Source organism: Ptychodera flava, chromosome 2 (genome assembly GCF_041260155.1).
Source record: "Ptychodera flava strain L36383 chromosome 2, AS_Pfla_20210202, whole genome shotgun sequence".
Classification (NCBI taxonomy): domain Eukaryota; kingdom Metazoa; phylum Hemichordata; class Enteropneusta; family Ptychoderidae; genus Ptychodera; species Ptychodera flava.
Window position 1 is genome coordinate 7,103,537 of NC_091929.1, and position 18,025 is coordinate 7,121,561.

At 38.1% G+C, this 18,025-nt stretch overlaps 1 protein-coding gene across 1 annotated transcript; it reads left to right on the top strand.

Annotated features, from left to right (window-relative positions):
- The first annotated feature begins 1,819 nt into the window (after nt 1-1,819).
- On the top strand, nt 1,820-17,902 carry LOC139152500 (uncharacterized). The gene is made up of 16 exons (XM_070725663.1): nt 1,820-1,892; nt 2,442-2,538; nt 3,079-3,204; nt 3,847-3,944; nt 4,508-4,654; nt 5,808-5,918; nt 6,573-6,815; nt 11,107-11,245; nt 11,496-11,721; nt 13,069-13,270; nt 13,587-13,762; nt 14,609-14,848; nt 15,301-15,494; nt 16,030-16,150; nt 17,268-17,459; nt 17,720-17,902. Exons 2-16 carry the CDS (start codon nt 2,474-2,476, stop codon nt 17,744-17,746), a joined length of 2,307 nt encoding a protein of 768 aa, XP_070581764.1. The 5' UTR covers nt 1,820-1,892; nt 2,442-2,473; the 3' UTR covers nt 17,747-17,902.
- The last annotated feature ends 123 nt before the right edge of the window (nt 17,903-18,025 follow it).

Consider the following 18,025-nt stretch of genomic DNA (forward strand, 5'->3'; position numbering starts at 1 on the left):
AATGAGAAGATAATTGACATGACACTCACAGTATCATCATAATGTTCGTAGATTGTCATCTGTGAAAAGTTTCATAAAATTTTGTGCAGTATTTCTTGATATATGTCTACACTGTCATTACCGTCTCCATAGGGAAACCATTGTATGGAAAAAAACGATATTGCATAACTTCATTAGTATGCAAGCCACACTAACCAAAATCTAATCAGTTCTTGCAAGTAGCACATGGTACCTGTGTACCAAATCTGACTTGAATCCGTTCAGGCGTTTTTGAGTTATCGTGTAAACAGATAGACAGACACACACAAACACACACACACACACACACACACACACACACACACACACCACCTACACACACAAACACACACACACACACACACACACGCGGACAGACAGACAGACATCGCTATGACAATAGCCCACGTGTTTACACACGTGAGCTAAAAATTAGCTTTTCGATGTAAAATGCCACAATCAAAGTGAGCGAGGAACTCATAACTTATCTCTTTTTCCAGGGTCAAAAGATAATCCCTGCTTAAATGGAGACTATACTGTTAGAGGGCTGGTACAATCAATGTTTAACCATGTAATGTCACTATGACAACATGAAAACGAAAGTTGTTGTTACAGACGTTTCCGTGAAGAAAAATGTGTGCAAGAAACAATTGATAGGTCCAAGTTTGCGCTTTCCTGTGTACAACCTTCCATTTGATTACAAAAATATCCGCAAATTGAACTCATGCGCCTTTTCACTTTGACAAAATATCAATTTAACTGCACGCACTGGGTGTGGGATCAACATGCGCAGTACCTCGGCCGCTGCACCGCGCAGTAGATCTTCGAGACAGAAAGTAAAAATTTTGTCGCATTTTATCTAATTAAGTAGTTTGCAAAAATATCCACAGATTGAACTCTTGTGCATTTTCATTTTGACAACGCTACAATGTAGTCACTACACATAGCTGTGTTGTTTAAATTCTCTAAACATCGTTGCTACACACACGCATATTAATGTGTTGACTCGGAAATGCTAAATTGTCAACAATCGAGCAACATTAAGAGTACTTTTTGGGGATTATCTATTTGTTTCAGGTAGTGACGCCCATCAACTCCGACGTTGGATGTGAACGTCTTATTCTCGACGTGTTGTTATAAACCGCACACTGACCTGTTGAATTCCCTCCCAAGTGTAGCGACATAAATTGCCATTTACGCCGACAAGACACAGCGCCTAAGCATGCGATGTAAAAATCTGTGGACTGAATCATTTTACTTGACAGTTAGGTAGTTATTGATTTCTGGTTAAAGCTTTAAGTACAGTATTGCAAGTTTCGCGCTAATGCGTGTACTGGTGTTTGTGGGTCTCTGACCTCCACTGACATCCATAATACTGCTATAAATTATCACACGGGGTTGAAGATAAACATGCACAACACCTGGGCTACTGCACCGACTAGTCAACAGCAGATCTTTGAGACAGAAGGTAAACATTTTGACTCATTTTTTAACTCAGATCATTGTTCAATTGTCTCTGATTCACTCGAAGCTTGAGGTTGTTTAGAAATTAGCAGCTACTGTTATCACATTCGGACTGGTATAATCAATATTTAACCATGTATGGTCACCATGGCAACATGAAAGTGAAAGATGTTGTCGCAGAGGTGTCCGTCAGGAAATTATGTGTGCAAACAACACTTGATAGGTCTTAATTTTCTCACCCTTGAGTACAACTTTCCAGTTGATGGCAAAAATATCCGCAGACCAAACTCTTGTGTCCTTTCACTTTGACAAAATAACAATGTTTATTAATACTCTGACGCACGGGGTCGGAGATCAACATGCGCAGTACCTAGGCTGCTGCGCCGAGGAGTAGATCTTTGAAACGGCAGGTAAACATTTTGATTCATTTTATCTAATAATTACCCAGTTGCCTCTAATTGACTCGAAGCTTGAGATTGTTTAGACGTTAGCAGCTACTGTTATGATATGACGTAGAGTAGCACATTCGGGTAGTTGCTCAACAATCATGGTATGTCAGCTTTGCAAAAACAGCGTCGTAACATATCCATAATGGTCGAGTATGCGTATGATTCAAGACCCAACATTATTTATATGTTTAGAAATGAACGATAATACTATGAGTTCATTGCATCTTTCGAACATTATAGACATGTTGCAGTGATAATATCTCTTTCAGAGATTAATAATACCTTAGAAATGGCTCTAGCTTATGTCAAATGCGGTGTTCAAAAAAACATGCCACGTTATATTTGTATGCCCCTTTGAACTCTATTTTCATAGAATTCACCTCAGAAAAATCTCTGATTGAACATACGGTACATTTTTGTCATTGAAAGCACATATATAAACGTACACACATGTGTGGCATGATTGTATATTGTGATATGTGGCATAATTATCTTTCTTTGTTTTCTTAGATATTTGTCATTTGCTTTATCTGAACTCAGCCATGCAGAAGTTACACTTCAGCACTGTTTGTTTGTTTATGGTTTTCTTTGCGATCGCCAAGTGTTGGTAAGCATACGAAACTTTCTAACTTATGACTGTAAGTAAATCAAATTGATACGCCGTGTTTGCGACAAAAATCACTAAAATCTTTAAAGATTTGGAGAATAAAATTCTACAAAAGATGCTGTTAATCGTATTTACGGCAATTGAGACGTAAGGTTTGCTCAAACGTTTCCCAAACTAGAGATCATTCAATTTCGAAATCAAGAAGAAAAATCACAGATCACCGTGCAAAATTTGGTAATAGAGAATAATATTACTCAACATTGACCGACTTCAGAAATTCAAAATGGACGCAATCAATATGTTTATTCTACGGATAAAAACTGAATTTACGATTTTCACACGTGTTAGCCGATGGAAGCTTTAGTTACTCCGTGAAATTCAAAATGAGCCCCAAAAGAAATATACCAAAAGATATTGCAATTGAGTCCGCATACATATACTAGTGAATTTTGAGTTTGTTTTTTGGCATACGCACAGATGGAGTTTTCTCAACGCTAATCATAAATGAAAGTTCTGTATCTCGTCCCTGAAAAACTTTAGGCCGAATACCTGTCAGCTAAGCTCACAGCAACATAGAAGTGTTAGCTATTTGCATACAGTGTCAACTCGAAGCTGGTACTACGTAAGCTGTGGGTTTCTCTGGCTCTCTCGATGTACTAAATACAGGTGAGTCAAGAAAGCCAATTTAAATAATGTCTATTGAAAGACGTTTCTAAAATAATGACATATGATCCCCGATTATTTGAGTTCTCCCTATTACTTTACATTTTGTAGTTCTATCTGAAGATTGCAGGATGCATGAAACTTAAGTAACAGATATTATTACATTGTACTTGAAGTAATTTGTGTTATTATGAATATGATCGCTACAGAGGACACATGTAGCGTGAATGTGTGTGCGTATCTATGTGTGTGTGTATCTGTGTGTCCGTGTCTACACGATGCTAACCAGTACTTCACCTATGACAAATGACAATTATAGTTACTTCCACACACATCTCTCTCTCTCTCTCTCTCTCTCTCTCTCTCTCTCTCTCTCTCTCTCTCTCTCTCTCTCTCTCTCTCTCTCTCGTTTTATGCCTGGTGTAGACAATTGCATATGCATAAACTCACGCCATAAAGGCGTCTAATGTCTACAGACTGGCTCAGTGTGAATATGGTCGTTAAACGTCTTAACACATGCACTTTATTTGTATATTTTACCTCCGCATGAATGTGCATCGTTTGGACATCTGTTCAGGAATAACCTATGAACCTTGAAGAAATCATTCTGGCCCCATTTTATCATTTTATCTTCACTCTTTTCAGAATGGGATACAAATATCAGAAAAGCTACAAACTACAATACTACACCACTTACTACATAGGCAATTGTACCGGATACTGTTCTAGCTACCTATGCCACGGTAAGGATGGGAACAAAGTCTTTCCTATGTTGAGGTAGTTCTGCTCCAAGTTTTTGGTTGATTGATATCGAAATTTCACACCAGTAAAATAATATCAGCCATGGTATTTTTGCTTATAAGTGACCGGCGTGAGCGCGTTTTCATCAGGTAAACGTTGCCTTATTGCAAAATGGCGAAACAGAACTTTATGCAAAGGCTGGTTAAGAAACAATAGCGCTCTTTACGTGAGCTTACGCAGTGAAAGATAGGTAACACCTTATTGAGACACAAATAATCTTCAGGCGACAATGCTCACAAATATTACATTCCAACATTACTACGATGACATTGCTATATAATTTTGTGAGATGTATCGCTTTTTATTTATTCATTTTTTTTTTTGGCAATAGGAGTGATTATAATGAATGTTTGAATGCAATGTTGATGACGATGACGATGATACCAAAATATTTTTATCATGATGAGCATTTTTTCTTCCATCATCATCATCATCATCATCATCGTCTTTGTTGTCGACATAATTACCTTCGCCAACTGACATAATCATTCACTTTCTCTTAAAGGTTGCACAACTATAGACCACTGCATCGATATACGCTGTACATCAAATGAAGACCAACACTGTTTGAAATGTGAATATGACAGAGGTGGACAGAAGAAAGCCTACGTCCTTGTGGAAGATCAAGGAATCGAGAACAGAAAGTGTGAACGTGAGTAATAGGATGATTCCTAATGTTTGTTGTCTGTGTTCTGCTTGTCTGTAATTGGATTTGATTTTGTCTTGAAGTTAAAGTAAAGTGCTGCCATCAACCATGACATCTTAGGAGATTGTCGTGAGAAAATTAACAATTAAGTTAATGGATAATAATACTGTTGTTCTTTTTATACCCTTTTCTATTATTGTCTATATCGTGGAAAATTTTCCAAAACGTTTTAAAGGGAACTAATGAAAATATGTTTGACTGACGTAAATCATGTTGCATGTTACTATACGCTTTTTTTTCAAAGTAACAGTAAAGTTCGTTCACCCTTTTACTATTCGTTCTTTCATGGGGAGTTTATATGTTGAACTCGCCTTGGCTGCTGAGAGGTACCCTGGGGATCTTCAGTGTATTGACTACACGAGACGTTCAGAGTTCATTGGTTCTACATAGACTTTATTCCCTGTAGACAAGCTTGACAGTTGCCATCGCCAAAGATACGCTTCTCCCATTGTCTAAATGTCTTGGGTTCGCTGTGTTCCCCTCTCAATGTTCCAATCTCTCAGAGCAACTCTCTCTCTATTCCAATCTAATCTTACTTGTATTGTTTTAGAATGGGATTTTAAACGTTATCTTTAGGCGTGGCTTGGATAATACGATAGACATGAATTAAAGATAAAATGATACATCCAATCATAAACGTCAGTGTCACAATTAATATTCAAACCTCACTGTGACACATGTTCTTGTTTTCGTCCTGACTTGCGTAAACTCCCTCGTAAAATGGAATTAGCGTTATTGTACGTTTGTCTAAAATATGATTTGTATGCATATCGACTTATAATTGAGATCTTGTTGTTTTAATTAACCATTTTACTGGTGTCGATGACCGCTAGGTTCATTAACCTTTGTCTGAGATAAAATATCTCTGTAACAGCATCTTACGTAGTTAGTTAGTTAGTTAGTTTATAGTGAAATTAGGTCAAAATTTACATATTGTTTTCAACTTGAACAGAAATAGCAATGTGGATAGTGGAACCTCCAAGCCCAATAGGCTAATATCACTTTGGAAAAAACTACTAAAAATATTAATAAAGAAGGACTTATCTTATTTCTGCAGATAGTAAGTGAATGAATGTTGATATCTTCATTCTGTCCTCAGAACGCTGCTCGTGGAGACCGGACAGCAAATTTTGCTACCCTGGCTCTTGTCCAGGACACCCATCTAATTGCTCGTGCGTAGACGGTTTCAGTGGAGATAACTGTCTGTCAAGTAGGTATCAAATATCTGATTAATAATAGTGCACACATATTGACACAAGTTGACAGTTAAAGGTGAATTGTACGTTGGGTCAAATGTTTGGACTTTCAAATGTGTACAATGCCATTTTGGTCTACCACATGTAGAGGCTTATTTCGAAGCTCATGTAGTAACTAAAGTTTTTACCGGCTTATTTTTGTGATCTCAAACAGCTATCATGGGCATGGCGGCCATTTTAACTCTCGGGAAATATTTGGTGATTGTTTTCATTGTACAAACATTTGAACGGTGATCCCCGAACTTTATTTTTAACTTTAGAAGAGAATAATCTAAAGTTTCGTTGAGGAAATTTTGAGCAAACTTTACGAGGCACGAACTACCTAGTCAACAGAAAACGCTGTCGGTGTTGTTTGTGTACAGGAATGTATAAACTATGCCTTGATAAGGAAATTACAAGTCAATGTATTAATGCAATATACTGAAATAGCAAGTTCCATAAATAACCTGTTGATTTTGTCATATGCACAATTGAAAATATGCTACAGTTCTGAACAAGGTCTTTGTTGGTTAAAATAGAGATATCATAGCATTTGCATAGAACTGGACTAGAAATTGAAACCTTGATATCATTAATGCCCTCTTTTACTGCTGTTATATCCTAACAAGTAACGGAGAAACCAAACATAGGGAAATGCAGCGGCAAAATCACGGCCACCGGAAGTGACGACACCTGTGATTTTGGCTGTGGTGACAACAATGTTGAATATTGTCGACTTAATGCCAGCTCGTTTCATGTCGATTGGACTTCAAGATATAAGCCATCACTTGACTCAATCGTCAAACCATACTATGTCAACGACATAGGCTTCGGTATCGTGTCGGCCGCTCTTATATGGAATCTTACGCACGGTAAGGCGATACTCAGTGTTTCTTTTCACATCGTATTCAGCTACACCTGATATAGAATTGAAGTTTATTTGCTGAAAACGATGGCTTTTATACACGGACAGTAGACATCTCTCATTTGGTGTGATACCTTCGTAGTTCAAACACTGTTAGGTCTAATTTGATTTCAAATTTGAAGCCACTGGTTCTTTTCATATTTGATGAATTATGTACTTGAGTTTGTGCATTAAAATCTTTTGTGATGCAGTCTAAAATATTTTTGTTTTGTTTTGAAAAATACAGTGTCTTGTTCCTCCTTAAATCACGTTGAAATGGAGAGAGTTCAGTACGCAAATGCAACCAAGCACAGTGTGCGAGTGTGTCTGTGTCTCCGTGTCTCCGTGTGTCTGTCTGTGTCTGTGTTACATCCAATGCCCGTGTTGACAACTGAATTTTAGTACAGAAAAGAATGTATGTAGTCAATATTGTTTATTACAACCTTTTACATTAAAGGGCGCGAGCCCTATTGGACTCAATTGGAACTTGTTGATTTGAATTGAATTGAAGTCAAGCGAGGTATGTAATAAAAGCATTACAGCCTTATGTACCCTTCTTACGTCAGGCAAACGGTCACCTACAGACTGAAATGTTTCCCCTGTGACAGGCTCTGTACAGAAAGTGTTAAAACCCTTTGGTATACAGGTCTGTGTCAGGTTCTGTACAGACCCTGATACAGCCCTGATGTCCCATTGCTGTGACAGGGGCTGATGTGCAGGTCTGTATCCAAGGCTGTGGGGACAGGACTGTGTACAGTGTTGTGGACACGGACCTCTGACAGCGTCTGAAATTTCTACCTGTCTCAGCACTGTATTTACAGGACTGTACACAGCAATATGAATACAGACTAGTAACAGAGTCAATATTTTTTCCTGTGCACACAATTATGCCTGTATTCATTTCTGTCATCAAACTTAGCCCATTTTTCTGGAAATATACACCCCTGAAATCTGACAATTTTTCAGATTCTGTAACAGGCCCTGTTAATTCAACACTGACACACCACTGTTTGTACACTAGTAATTCAGTCATGTGGTCATAGCACTGGATACACTCAGAAATTACAACGCTGTATAAGCTAAAATTCCTGTTGTACCAGGCCTGATATAGACATGCCCATACATCCCTGATATCTGGCCAATTTTACAGGTCCTGTAACAGAGGTCAGACCCAGTTACAGGGTGCAGGTACTGAAATTTGCCTGTAGTTTTCTTGCAGTGTACCCTATAGTGCCTTGTTTGGGCCACAATGAATCATACTGTATATACACAACCCGTTGTGTGTTCAAGGCAAATACATTATTTTTAAAACGTATATCAGGGAAACGATTGTGCTTCTTTTCTTTTAATGCTACCATCGCTCAAAATCTGACACTAAGTCTTTCTTCTTTTGATGAAATCATCTAAATCATCGGTACACATCTGCTGCATGTTACCAGCTCTAAGTCAGCCACTCTTAAGTACGACGAGCAAATCTTGCGTGCAAGCGTCAGCAGAGGCTTTATTCTAAACCAGAGTTCGCGTTTACGCAAAAATCGTGCGTATTTACGCATTGAAATTGACTCTCTACGCATTTTTTTCATCGTTATGCGTTTTTATACGCAAAGGATAACACCGAAAGCACTCCCCATGACTGAGCTTAGGCGACAACCAGACGAAATTTGTTGCAACACATTTCTGTCAATCACTCATTTTGTGTCGAAAGTTTCGAATTCTCTGGGCTTGTCTGAAAAATCGGCATCGTAGTCCACACGTTATCACGTTAGGCACGTTATCATGTCAGCTGTGCCTATGAATTACGTTCAGGCGGGCGATAGTTTCTGAAAGTGAGTGATTGACAGAAATGTTGCGACAAATTATATAAATGCCAACCGAGCACAATCATCGCGTCTCGCTGTTCCTAAATTTTGATCAGGCACACATGCAGCATGGCGTCGAAGCAGACAATTCGTTTTAATTTCTTTCAACTTTGCTCTACGAGTCCGTGAAAAAAATGATTCATTGGTAAAGCTCGTCGGAATCCCGATAAATTTTGAACACTGCAGAAGTGTCTGGATGGTACTGCAACTGGTCGTTCAGGCACCAAGTCGTTTCGGCCAAGTCGTTTCGGCCTCTCAATTTCCGGTCCCAAGTCACTTTGGCACCGCAACCAAAGACGTTTCGGCATCTGTGTTTCTATTTTTTTTTTCAAACTATTTAGTATTTGACTGATCCGTCATATTCGTAAGCGTGACCTTTGCGTTCTGACCAGTACTTTATGTGCATTTTGTGTGAATTTTGCCTTGCTGTTTCCTCACCGCTTTCAAACTTTTTCTGTGTCGGCGGCTATCGATATCGATAACTTGTGTCACAGATTTGAAAATGATATGAAGTTTTTTCTTACGGTATCTTCCCATGTTCTCACAAAGATTAAGCATGTACGTGAATGTTAGTTGACACTATACTTTTTAGTACTTTGATTTGTAACATTACGCTCCAGCACTAGTTCCCACAGGTAGCCTTCAACGGTGTCGAAACGTCTTGGGTTGCGGTGCCGAAACGACTCGGACTTGGGGCTTGAAATTGGAAGGTCGAAACGTCTTGGGCCGAAACAACTTGGTGCCGAAACTTCCAGAAACCGTCTGGATAAGCTGCCATAACTCTAACTTTTGGGTTGCCAGATTTGTTGTGACGGTTGCATGTATACCCTTCGCTGTTACGTTTCAACATTGTTCAAGTTGTTCGTTAAACTGTTTTCATTAAATAATGTTACATCGTTCAATCCGAATATGTAGTGTAGGTTTATTCAACGGCACATTGTATTTTGCAGTCAGTTTTTTCATCAATCGAGTGCGGAAGTGAAATTACGCACTCAAATACAGCCATTACGCAATTTTAGCAGACTAATGCGTATGCCGTACGCGAGGAGAAAAAGTCAACGCGAACACTCTAAACCGTACAATGGCTCGGCATAGGCACGCGTGTTGATTTGTCAATCTTTTGAAATTAGTTGTACACATAAATGTAACTAACCTTTATTGATGTAACATCGATTATAACACGTGATATGTTCGAAATCTGGGCAAGCAAAGGAAGAAAGTAACCTGAAGGACAAAACACGAAGAATGATTTATGTACTAGTTTTGATAATAAAATACGACATGGTCCAGAGCTCTCACGACATAGCCTAATAATCGACCTTTGACCGGTGAACTGTGGTTCTTTAATTACGACAAACACATGTTGTTCCGCTTTATAAATTATAATCAAACCTGGCAACACAAACACTTCTATTACTAATTCGTGGCTGCATTTCACACATTATAGGCCCTAAGTAATGTCATGAATGGAGAGATAGTGAGTATAGTCAAGGGTAACATAGTGCCGTGTGTGGAAAAAGCAAAAGTATAAAAAAGAAAAGGAGTACACAATTATTTAGTTGGCGTACCGGAAACGTTTAACAGGAGATAAGCGATGGTGGTGAGAGAGAGAGAGAGAGAGAGAGAGAGAGAGAGAGAGAGAGAGAGAGAGAGAGCGCAAAGCGAAAGAAACTGAAAACAACGCAACAGCTACAACTGTTTATTGCCAAGTCGACCCACTGTAGCTCTTACTGACCATATTTCAAATGCAATAGGTCATTGGATTTGATAACATGCGACGCTGTAAAAAATTGCTAATGGTATCCATTGCACTGCGGGGTGGATAACATTGCAGTCTAAGTTAGCCGCAGCCGTAATCTAAAGCGAAAGTGATGCAACGAAAATGTAATATTGGTGTAGAAAAGGTAGCTTCTTCTATATTTACATGGAAGTTGTTACTTTCACTGTCGCCCTGGAACATGAGGTACTTGTCGTCGTCCCTTAACGGCTCCCACAATCGGAATCTGTTCAACAGTCTGTAATTTCGATGTATAAAAGTAATAATCTGCTGCTCTGTATGGCGTTATGAAATTCCTTCGGGCCTCGAAACCCAAATTGTTTATCGCGTTAAGAAATAACTTCGGGTCCCGAAACCGAAATTGTAATCTCCTTAAGAATTAAGTGAATGTATCAACTTTTAGCAGCACTGAGTCAATTAACCCTAACGTAAACAAGAGGATGTAAGATCGTGAAGTTATATCAAAAGGACAATTCTCATCGTGATAGAAAATAGCTTGGGAAATTCAGAAAAAAAACACTTAAAACCATGATCTGCCGTTTTGATTATATCTTAAGAAAACAAGATAAACAAATATTAAGTATTGTTATTTTCTCGACAATTTCTGTCGCTTTTCTTTCTAGATAATGTTTCTCTTGTCAAGGGAACCAGTTCATGCCTTGCAGATGGGACCGGTATCATTAACATAACGGCTGATGACCTCGCTGAGAGATCGTGTAGTCACGTGATTGACCTCCATACGGACGTTGAGCATAATACCAGGTTACTTTCAAATACAACTTCCACAGTATAGACTTGTTAAAACACTCCTCGCTCCTTTATAAGGGGGTTGTTTTGTGTGTATGGCCTGCTAAACAGAGGGATTTATAAACCGAACAACTGATGATTTATTAAATATCGGACTTATTTGACAAGATATGGAAAAACATTTAAGTCAGCGTCTGCAATATTTTAGGAAGACAATGATTCGTGACATATGCAAATCTAGGACTTTTCGATTATTCTATTTTAGGTTGTCTGTGAAGTTAAGTGCAAGGAACGGTGGCTTCATCAAACTGAACAATTTCGATGCAGAAAATTCAACGACCATAGATGATCCGACGTTTTACAACGGAATCAGCGAAGAGAAGACACCGGTCATTGTTTTTGACTTCTTGCCTCCATTACACACAGTTTGCGGAAACGTCACTGACTGCAGCGCTAATATCATGAATATTGGTGATTCCTACACAACTAAGGTGAGTACATGACCTTTTCACCCCGAAGCTTAGTTCCCTTTATTGATTAAAACGGGAACAAAGGTCAAAAAAGGTCAGCAAGGTCAGCAAGAAATACCTGAACTCTTAGGTTGTTGTCTGGCTTCCATATTTTGCAGCGTCGCCATTTTGACATGTAGTCGGCCGACAGCGGTGTAATCTACCGAATGATGTGGTACCGATAGAGGGCGTGCCTTATCGCAATGATCGTCTCGTCAATCTCTCCTTTTAGTAGCCTGCACTTCACGGTCATGCTTCAAATACTTAAATTTCTAAACTACTTCCCTAGCCCGACTCATTTTACAGCATAAGGGGAAAGCTAAGTTTAAACATTGACCGTCCTGTTTTGTGAAAACGCCTCATGATCAACGCTTATTTTGAATTTTATACATCAGTGAATGCAATGTTTCCGTTATTCAAAACTTTATACAGTAGCCCTTTTATTCTTGAAATTTGACATGCGGTTTACTTAGGGTGACTTCAGTTAGATTTTTTCCAAAGTGTGGTGAAATTTGCATATTTGTGTTTTTAAGGCAGTTTTTGTCACTTTTGGTCTTAAAATCTTTAAAGAACTTCAAATCTGCAGGTAGATGGCTTTGATATTTGGTACAGAGATCCCTAGGGATGTATCTATTTCAGATTTGTTCAAATTGTGCAGAAATATGCAAATTTTCATTTTTCAGGCAATTTTTGTCAACAGAAAATGACGTTGTAAGATATCCTTGACCCATATATGATTTTCCTTGCGCGTATTGCCTCAGTTTGCTCGTCGTTTTCTGCAGCTGTTTGTTCACGTCTTTTGAAATCGTTCAATCACGCCGCAATTTTTATTCTTCTGATGAGCACAGGCATTTTTACAGTGCCTGTCAATACCAAACTTTCCAAAATTTAATACCATATCTAATGTTTTGTGTACTTTAATTTATTCTAGTGTTTATCAACCTTTAATATGGTGTCAACTGTATCGGTTGCACCACAACTCCTTGTCTTTACTGACAGGGAATAATTTTGGGCGAGAAATATTCAGGCGGTTGACAATGTGTTGCCACCTCGATAAATGTGTTTTACGTCAGCCTCCCATGTCTGTATTGACAGGCACTCCTAGTAAGTGAACATAACTAAGTTATATGCTTTAATCGATCTTGTGGCATAAAAGAAGTTTATGCGAGACCTCATTTTACAATATACGATGCTGTAAATTGTGAATATATATTCTTGTAAATTTTGCTGTAAATCAGTCGACCAAATTCTAGATACCAAAATAACTTCTAACTCCTTGTGATACCGTCATACTAAACGATGCATATATACATGCTTAATGTTATCTAGGCAGACATCACGATACGATGGCTATCAACAGATTGGATCGATGAACCGTCTGGCATTGACCATTATGATTGCGAAGCGTTCCAGTTGACCCATGACACGACAGAGAACGATCTACTTGATATGAGATCGAGCGCTCCCCGTGTATCGAAACGTAACATCCACCCATCTAATACTGAGACCACACTTCATTTGCCAGACCCAGGTACTGAGTCACTTAAGAATCATAGTTAGCAAGGGCTGCATTTATGAAAGTGTTTGCATAAAGTATATTTTTAGTTTCTATTATCAGTATACAGGTATTGGATAATTATCTCAATTTTGAGTAAAAAATCTTCATTCATAACTTGCTCCCTCAGATTTTGAGCAGAAATATTGAAATTCGAAGAAATTTTACAGTGGCATGGAAAATTCAGATATCTACAAATAACCATACGCAGTTCCTAAGGTTTTCTCGGTCAAACCATATTTGGTCTTTTGACGACTCCAATATGGCAATACTAACTTATTTTCTTACACAGGCGTGTATGCAATAATACTGACAGTGTATGACAGAGCTAAAAACTTTGCCAAAGTTCGACGTTTTGTCATGTTTGATGACTTCAGTGCGATATCTATCGACGTCACAAAGTCGATCAAAGCGAAAGAGGAAGTGTATAACAAGGGTGTGTATTGGGTCAATCCTTCCAAAAGTAAGGTGAGAAACTGGTGAAGCCAGACAAAATTAATTGGATGCATTTCAAAGTGTATACTTTTAACAAGGAACTTCCCCTGTAAAAGCAGGGTGATCGTAAGTCTATGCAAATTTAAAAAAGCCACGCTACTGATCGGACGTACCGTGTTTGGTCCCAGAATCCTATAATTTTTCTATGTTTCAGGCGTTCATTGTTATTGAATCTTGTATATGATGTCTGTGAATATATAGCGACTACTCTTGAGTCGGAAGAAAAAAATGTTCCGTTTTTTGTCGGAGAACGCATTATGTTTCAAAATGTGTTCCCTGTACGACCACTTGATCCCTCTTTGCAGATGTCCCGAAAGTGCCCATCATGATTATTCAAATTTATCGTAAGGTCGAAGAGATGCTATGAGAATTCAAAAACTCCCGCCCAGTGTATGCAAATGGCTGTGTCATTAGCAATCCCCCTATTGTGTGCCCACGGTCCTGCAATTTCCCGTTTAACAGCTGTAGGTAACCAAACTGCATTTGACACTCGCGTACAAACACAGGTTAAAGATAAGGTTAAGGTTAAGGTTAAGATAAGTTACCCTACTTCCACTTATGGTTCATCGTTCATTTGTCACTGCTTCATTGATGAAGAGACTTCGATTCAAATCACGTCCGCATGTTGTTGTTTTTTTGTTTGCATGCATATTGTATTTAAAACTACAAGTTTCACGCCACAATTTATATTGTCGAGGACCGTCGCTTGAGGGCGCTACATCAACCCAGAAACGCTTCTAGAGACGGATTTCCTGATGTGTTCTTTAGCAGGAATGTTTTGAATCTCCTGTATTAAACTCGAAATATTTTGCCTTGTAGACATTATTATCTTGGGATGGACATTTCTGTAACCCTTTCCATCGGGACGAACTTCTGTTAAACGGAATAGCGGAACTAAAGGAATTGCCACGGGTGTATGACGAAATTACTGGTCAGCCCCCAACTTCACGTTCGAGAGAGGCCATACACAATGCCGATGGTATCGTGCGGTTTCAGATATACTACGCGCTCTCGGACTGGACAGAACTACAAAACTGGACAGATATTAGAGACGTTGAGGTGAAGCCAAATTTCGTAAAGCATAATTATAAAAGCGTTTTTAACCAAAAATTCTTATTTACAAAATACAGTTTATTATAATTGCCAGCTCAGTGAATTGAATATGAAACACACTGTTATTGTTTAAAGATGAATGATTGTAAAGATAAACATTCAGCTGTCAGCTGAAACATTGAACATTACACAAATAAATGCTATGTTTACAAATTGCACAGTTGGAATTTCAACACGGTTTATGAACAAAAAAGGAACAGTATCAAAAAGGACCAAAAACGGTGGAAAATATAGTCTTCGGAGCTTAAGTCCCTGCAACTACCATGCTTATGTTTTAAATTTGTTGATGTTTTAGATGACGTCCGACTCGTGTGTTATTTTTTTGCTTGGTAAATGATATAATTATATTAAGTTGCTAAATATTAATATGCCTATTTTAAATTTCATTAAATATGAAGACGGAGTTTTCTATTCCCATACCCGACTCTAAGAGCGAATTCATGATGGTTTGGCTGAGGGCGTATGACGTCATGAATCATACAAAAGAGGACAGTGTCATCCTTTATTTTGACAAAACGCCGCCCGACATCTATGAGATGGAGTATATCCATAGATGCGAAACGAATGCAGTCCAAAAACAGTCAAATCCCGGGTAAATATGGTGCTATCATCCTAGATAACAAGTTTTTTTTTCTGAATGGATGTGTATCTTTTTAACCAATCTGATTAAAAAAGATGTTGAGATGGCGACTTCTTCACCTTAGGCAGTTGGCGACAAAGTGAAAATGAATCAAGGAGAACAGCAAAAAACAAGCATAGATTAAAACGACACCATCTCTTTCCTTAACTGAAATAAGATTGGTGCTCAACAGTCGTAATAATATGACTGTTTGTTGAATGCACAACGTTTAACACTGTCTCAACAGATTGACTTGCATATTACTGATATATTTCGATCAGTGTTGTATTACGTCATATAGAGAAATCGTGTTGTTTATGAACACATAGCGTAAGCTAATTCAATATTTGACATAACCACGAATGTGAACTCTTAAACTTATAATGAACATGAAAGTACACAATCTAAGGAAGATACAGGAAAATATGTGAATTGTTGGAGAAGAGTACACTATATGCACCAATCTTACTTAATATGTTTCCCTGTTTTTGTGATGTTTGCTATTTAGGTTGAAGGTAAGGGCAGAAGACAAAGAAAGCGGTATTTTGGAAGTCCGGTGGAAGCTTTTGGGCCGAAAAGACCATAATTTAGTGTATTCAGAAGGAACAAGGAATGACACATCCCCCTCTGTAAGTTAGCAAAATTGCAGAAACGTTTTTGACTTAAAGGAAAATATTTATGCTTTTATATTATTAATGTGTAATATGACTTATAGAAGAAGGAGAGTGAGAGAGAGATACATGCATAGAGACAGACATTCGCATCTACGAAAAATACGAGGCAGAATTTATCCAGAACCTTATCAAGCAGAAAAAGGTCTCTGTAGCTCGTACTTTCAACCTTACATTTAGATACATAGACGATGTTATTTCATAGAATAACTCTGAATTCAGTAAATATTTCGCTATGATTTATCCTCCAGAATTGGAGATTAAAGAAACTACATAAACGGCCTCTTCTGCTTCATATCTGGACATTTTACTTGAATTTGACTCTAATGGTCACCTTTCTACTAGGCTATATGACAAGAGAGATGATTTCAACTTTAGTATAATCAATTTTCCACACCTCATCAGTAATATTCCACTCTCACCTGCTTATGGGGTATACATTTCCCACCCTATTCGATATGCAAGAGCATGCAGTTCATATGGTGATTTTGTAGAGAGACATGGCCATCTCTCTTACAAACTGTTAAATCAAGGTTACACCAGAGCAAGACTTGTCTCTACATTCAAACGCTTTTTTGGCAGGTATCGCAAGCTTGTAGATAATACAATATCTCTCTTCGACAAATGATCACTGATGGCATCGGTGACATTGGGCCTTAGTTAGTGACCACTACCTATCTGACTTATAGATTGATATATGGCGGGTGCCACATGTGGGGCAGGATGCGCTTACTATTTTCGAAACACCTGACATCACTTCTTGGTCTTTTGGCCAGAGGTCCATATATCTTTCTTTCATGAATTTGACTTTGTTTGTGTACCGTCTATTTACTGTCTGTTCTGTGCTGTTTTGTGTCTATGTTTACAACTATTGTCTTACAAATTCTGACCTAGTGTTATTGGATTAGGGATTGGTATGATTGCGATTATTACACTTCCAAATACTGACCCTTTGGCCAGAACCAAGGGCAATCATATTCTTAAGGGCATGAATATATTTAATTGTGTAGCAGTATAATTCTTAACATTTTGGAATATTATTAAAATTAATTGTTTTTACATAATCTTTTCGCAGGAACCATGGAATAAAGTTTGTTCACCTACATTCTGTACCTGCATTAAAACTTTAGGAATTTGTTCTTTCCTGGAGTATCGCATCGTCTTCGACATCAGTGCCTTTGAGAAGTCCCCAACAGATCAAACTCATTGCACAGTGGTTATAACCGTTGTGAACAATGCAAATCTAAGCCGAGAAATCGAAAAAGAGGTAAGTTGTGAAGTGTGTACATGGTATGTACCTTTTTGATGGGCGATATTCCTATCTGTCTCCACATTGGGTCCAGAAGTACGGCGAAAGTAGTTTAACCCGTATTGGTTGTTTATTTGTTGAGCTAAGGTAAGCTTATCGAAAACGTATTTAAAATGCCTTAAATACCTCGGTGTAAGTCTAAGAGCTTACATGTTTACTGTGATATAATTCTGGATGGATTTGGCGTTGTAATGATCGTTACTAATTTTGCCTTACAGATCGAAATAGATACACCAAAGTCGTAAACATCGAACCCATTCAAGAACACCATCTCAGTTGCTGCGGGCTCCTCTGCAGCTATAGGCATTCTGTTGTAACAGCTATTGATTTTGTAGTTAAGACGAATAGCCAAGAGGTACCAATGCAAAGTGTATCAAATTCATTAAATGATATAGAAATGATTGCTTCTCCGATTTTATTCTTGATTTTGAAAGAGAGTGTTTGAAAGATTTTTTGAGTCAAAAGATTTATCTTTCACTTTCGAGTTGCATACTACCTTAATTGAAAGATATTGTTACGAAACT